We start from the raw sequence: 5,337 nt of genomic DNA, 5'->3' as shown, positions 1-5,337 counted from the left end.
ATATATATGGGGTTTTTTTAGTCTTGGGGCTTTTGTTTTGTTTTGGTTTTTTGAGACAGGGTCTTCCTACAGCCCCAGTTGGCCTGGAACTCACTTTATAGACCAGTTTGGCCTCTGTCTCACAGAGATCTGCCTGCCTATGCCTCTGCCTCCCAAATGCTAGGACTAAAGGCATATGCCACCATGCCTTGCTTTGAAATGTAAATCATTGAGTCTCGTCACAGACCTGTTGAGGCAGATACCCTGAGACAGTGACCAGAAATCAGAGTTTAACAGGGAATTCCAATGCACACTAGTGAAACTCTAGGACAGCCCAGTGAAAAGGCTTCAGAAGTCAGGAGCCCACCAGATGCAGCTAGGGAGGACAGGACCTGACCAGGGAGTTGGCGGGATTCGTTGAGATGACTCCCCTTCGTCATGGGCCGAGGGCAGTGTGGAGGTGAAAGGGGATCAGAAAGCAAGGCAAGGTGCACATGCCTCTATTCCAGCTACTCGGGAGGCTGAAGCTGAGGGTCACAGATTGAAGCACAGTCTGAGCAACATAACAAAACCCTGTCCCCTACTTCCTGGGGTGTGTCGGGGGTTCTCAGAAAGCGTGAAGCACTGAGAAGTCGGGACAGGCTGTTGAGGGCTCTGAAAGTAAACTTCTTTGGGTGCAGGCAGAGCCAGGGTGAAAGTGGTGCTTTACTACATCACTGTCAACCCGACAAGAAACCCTGCACAGGCCTGAAAGCCAGGCCCAGCATCTTGTGGAGGAAGAAGCACTCTGAAGCATCCTCTCAGGCTTCTAGCCAAGGTCATTGCTAACACTTAAGACTGTGCATTGTGTACTGAAGGGATGCAGCGTGGATGCAGCTAAGCATTAAGGAACTCAAATTCATTCCTGACCCCTTTGAAAGACTTGGCATGTTGAGAACATTGGCCTTCTGGAAGAAGCCCAGGCTGACTGTGATATTTTTCCTCTTCTAGATGGCAGACTGTGGAGGACTGCCCCAAGTCGTTCAGGTAAGAAAGCTCCTGCTTTAATGCTCCTTCTTAACTCTCTCTCTCTCTCTCTCTCTCTCTCTCTCTCTCTCTCTCTCTCTCTCTCTCCTCCCCCTGCCCCCATCTGCTACCTCTCTACTTCTGCAAAGAATAACACCTTCTTGTTTTGTCCCCCAGCCTGGGAAGCTCACCGAGGCCTTCAAGTACTTTTTGCAGGGAATGGGCTACAGTGAGTAGTATATACTTTCTATTTTTTCTATTTAGCTAAGATTTATGGGTAATGATATCAGTTTAGCATCTGAGAGGCCACAATTATCAAGATATAATCTGTCTGCTAGTGAACCTTGAAGTAGAAAACAGTAGGTTGTGGAGAACTCATCCGTCTATGTTATATTTAAGTTAAGCTGACACTCACTAGGAATTTAACTTTTGTTAGCTAATATATGTTCTCAACCCTAGAGGTAATTATTTTTTAGTCCCATTTTATAGAAGGTCAAACGGAGGCTCAAGAATGTTCAGCATGTGTTCCAGTACAACAATGCAGCAACATAGCCATGATTGAAATCTTTACAGTCTGACCTCCAAGCCCACATTTTAACCACTAAACTTCCACTGCCCCAGCCATGATTCAAAGGTTATGATTTACATCTGAACTCAGTAGGTTACTAACTCCTGGCCTACAGAAACAAAGTGGAGACTCCAGAAGAAAAGAACAGTATTCTTAGTGAAGTCCGTTCTGTTGCAGGAGATGAGCTGGCAGTGTTTTAGAGCACATGTCCTCATATGCTGCTGTATTGGTCTCTTGTATCTGAGATCCCTGAGCTTCCTCATTTGTCACAGAAAACCCACACTTGTGCCTCTCTTGGCACCAAAACAAAAAACAAAAAAAAAACCTTTACCCGGGCATAGAATTCTTTACCCAGCAGGGCAATTTTTCCATCTCTGTGATCAGTTAGATGATGGACATTGGTGAGCTGCCTGGACAGCTAGGCCCTGGGTTCAGACCTGTGCCTGCCAGGCAGACCATGTGTGTCTTGTCTAGAGTGGCTGCGTTGTCCTTGTCTGTGAGCCTCTACCAACCGAGCCCACATCCATAGCCCTCTGGCTCACTGAGAATAAGTTCCCTCCTAGCCTGTTCTCATCCTTTTCCCAGAAAACAACTGATCCTGCTGCCCTATTGATCCAGGGAAGGGCAGCTGGATAGAATGAGGGCAAAATAGCTGCCTTTGTCTATTGAGAGAGGTGACAGTAAAGATGGGACTTAAGCAAAAGTTCTCTTCTCTGAGACCTTGAAAAACTTTCATCCCTGGCTGAGAGTATCCTGTCAGCATCAGCTAGGTAGCCAAGGTTGCCACTTGGCCCTCTTGGGTCACTAACTTGCCTTTTCCTGTGTCCATCCTGCTTCCAGTCCCGTATGTGCATCTCAGTCACCTCAACAGCGAGTCAGGTACCTTCCTGTACTGGCCCTGCCCGCCTCCCAACCATGCTCTACCTGCTGCATTGGCTGCCTGCAGCATGTCCGCAGTTTCCCTGTACAGTGAGAGCCCGATAGAACAGGGATCCTTGTGTTCCAAGAGCTTGCCCTGAGGATCAGGCTGGTCCCAGGAGGAGGAGAGGATTCTTTTGGACTGCCCAGGCCTTCTTTCCTCATCCTCAGCCAGGGTCATAACAACAGCTGAAACTCAATAGTCAGGGTCCCTCTCCACCACCACCACCTACTAATCCTTAGATGAGTCCTAGACACAGAAATAAAAAAAGCCCTGCAGACTTGACTCTAGGTGGACATGTCAGCCATTATGCCCAAAGACCAACCACAGATAATGGCATCTTTTGACCCCAGTTTTGAAATGATAGATGGGACAGTGACTAGTCGGTGACCCACCTTAACAGGCAGGGAATTAGGTAAGGCTCTATCTAGGCAGACTAAAAGGAGCTTAGAGTCAAAGCAGTAGCAGTGGCAGAAAAGAAATCTGAATAAAACAGTTCCAAGTCAGCCCCCTCTTTTACTCCAATAACATGTGCCTCCTCCTGTATAAAGATCAGCTCCAGGGTACCTGCCTTCCCCTCTACCCATCACTTCTCCAGGTCTCTCTCCCAGAGGGCAACAATAACCTGTGGACACGGATGGTAGTCTTGTTGTATCGGGCTTGCACTTTGTTTGTGAAACACCTTCCTACTTGTGTGGTTTGTTCTTTTCTTTTGGTTTAGTCTTGCATGCACTGCAGGTTTTGATGACCAATATGAGTTCCCAAAGCCACCTTCCTAATCACTGTATGAATGGCCTGGGCACAGCTAAGAAGCTTTACTCTCTCCTTAGGGTTTCCCAGCCTGCTCTGGAGTAGAATCTGGAGCGAATCCAGACACAGAAGATCAAAGCAGCCTTACATACATTCACTCACCTAGAGCAAATAGTTCAACCTGGTTATCACCTTAGGTGGGATGGGAAAGGGCAAGTCTTTGGTGAACCTTGTAGGTTAGCTGAGTCTCACCAGGCTCCTCCTTCTAGCCTCTTTGTTCTTTGTTACAGTACCATCTGCCAGCATGACCCGGCTCGCCCGATCACGAACCCACTCGACCTCAAGTAGCATCGGCTCTGGAGAAAGTCCCTTTAGCAGGTCTGTGACCAGCAATCAGTCAGATGGAACTCAAGAATCCTGTGAGTCCCCTGATGTCCTGGACAGACACCAGACCATGGAGGTCTCCTGTTAAGCAGATGTTCCTCCCTGGACCATGCAAGTCCCTCCACTCCATAATAGAACATTTCACCCTGTCAGCTGGCCTCCACTTTCTTTCACTCATGCATGGCCACAGAACCTCTCTCTAATAACCTGGATTTATCATTCTCTGCCCGCACCCCTTTTTGTATGTACCAAGAACTACACCCATGCCATTACTGTAACATTCCAACATACTGAGCTGATCCGGTCTCCACATCTTCTCTTGCCAGCTTTTCCCTGTGCTTCCTCAACTATGTATCCGATAAGATTCTTTGATTCCCAACTCCATGTGTGTGTGAGCACGTGTGTGTGTCTGTGTGTGCATAGTTCTGTGATTTTAGACATGCTTTCTTGTAGGGCTTCTGCACAAAAAACAAAGGGACTTTTTTTTTTTTGCATTCTTGGTGGTGTTTTTAAGGAAAAGATGCAGAGCAGATATCTAGGTGATTTAGGACACAAGATTGGTTTTGGTTCCATGTGGGCAACAAGATTTGCAGAGTGAATTTAGGAGAGAGCGGGTCTGAGGAAGTGGGACGTTGTAATTACTGGCCAGACCATTGATTATGACCAGTTCCATAGATAGGCAGGCAGGGTGGCAGCCGCCTTCTCTGTCCAAATGGATCCATATCTGCTATTGTGTAAGTAAAGGAGAGAATGCGGCCTGCTGGAAGCCCCTGAGTGATGAGGTCTGCTACACCATGGAGTTTTCTCCAAAGGAGAAGCCTAACTGTTAGATTCTCTTAGCCCAGGAAGATGGAAAACAAAACACCCAAGGTCCACTCTGCAGAGCAAAACTACTGTCCCTGCAGCATCTGATACCACTTACCAAACATGCCCATGTCTGTAGGAAGTGCCTCCCAGGTCTGTGATGGAGAGCGGTTCTCCATCCCTCAGTCCCAGTAAAGGGAGGAGTATGGTTTAAACATCATGTTGATGATGAGGAGCTGAGAAGGCAAAAGGGAGAACTGTTAACACAATGTCATGATGAGTAAGTGTAGCTACGTTTCAGCAGACATAATGAAGCCAAGTTACATTGATGTGGAACCCATTTCTGGGAAAGTCTTAATTGTGTGATGTCCCTTTTGTAAGAGGGAAGGAGACAATCTCAGAGCAGCTCCGTCCAGGTAGAAATATTTGGCCCCCTGCCTGCTGTAGGTAAGGGGTCACACCAGCCAGGGAGAGCCTCTGGGATGAGGTTGAAAGTACCTGGAGACTAGCCACCACACAGGGCTCCACTCTCAAAAGTACCGAGATGTGAACTCAGAGTCACATGGTTCTGAATCTGGGGAAGAGACTTTTCACACACTCTTTGCTTTCTGCTAAGATAAGGAATGTGTCACTCTGCTAGAGTATGACTTTTTACAGGTTAAATAAAGCTGTATATGTCTCACTGTTGCCTGGCTGCTGGTGTTATTTCTCTGAAACAACTCCCTAAGGCTCCAGGAGGGACTGGGTTCCATTTACTGGTTCCAGGCTGTGCATTTTCATGTATGCAATCACTTATCCCACTCAGTGACACTTAAAAGAAAGAAGAACTGACACTTTAGATCAATAACATTTCAAGGACTCACAGCCAATAAAGCCAGGCCAGCAGAATCCTGATCCCACCTGACAGGTCCTTGTTCCACTCAAATCG

At 47.3% G+C, this 5,337-nt stretch overlaps 1 protein-coding gene across 1 annotated transcript in view; it reads left to right on the top strand.

Moving 5' to 3' along the window:
* The window catches only part of LOC103748516 (protein NDRG3), a gene marked incomplete in the record, with an annotated part of 78,446 nt that extends 73,350 nt beyond the window's left edge, over positions 1–5,096 (top strand). Inside the window, 4 exon segments of the mRNA XM_017802723.2 lie at positions 970–1,005; positions 1,162–1,213; positions 2,393–2,431; positions 3,512–5,096. Of these exon segments, the coding sequence (XP_017658212.1) occupies positions 970–1,005; positions 1,162–1,213; positions 2,393–2,431; positions 3,512–3,693 (309 nt within the window).
* Positions 5,097–5,337: the final 241 nt, after the last annotated feature.

This window comes from Nannospalax galili, unplaced genomic scaffold (assembly GCF_000622305.1).
Source record: "Nannospalax galili isolate Female #2095 unplaced genomic scaffold, S.galili_v1.0 scaffold2126, whole genome shotgun sequence".
NCBI lineage: Eukaryota > Metazoa > Chordata > Mammalia > Rodentia > Spalacidae > Nannospalax > Nannospalax galili.
Note: the sequence above shows the minus strand (reverse complement) of the source record. Positions and strands in the feature narration are given on the sequence as shown.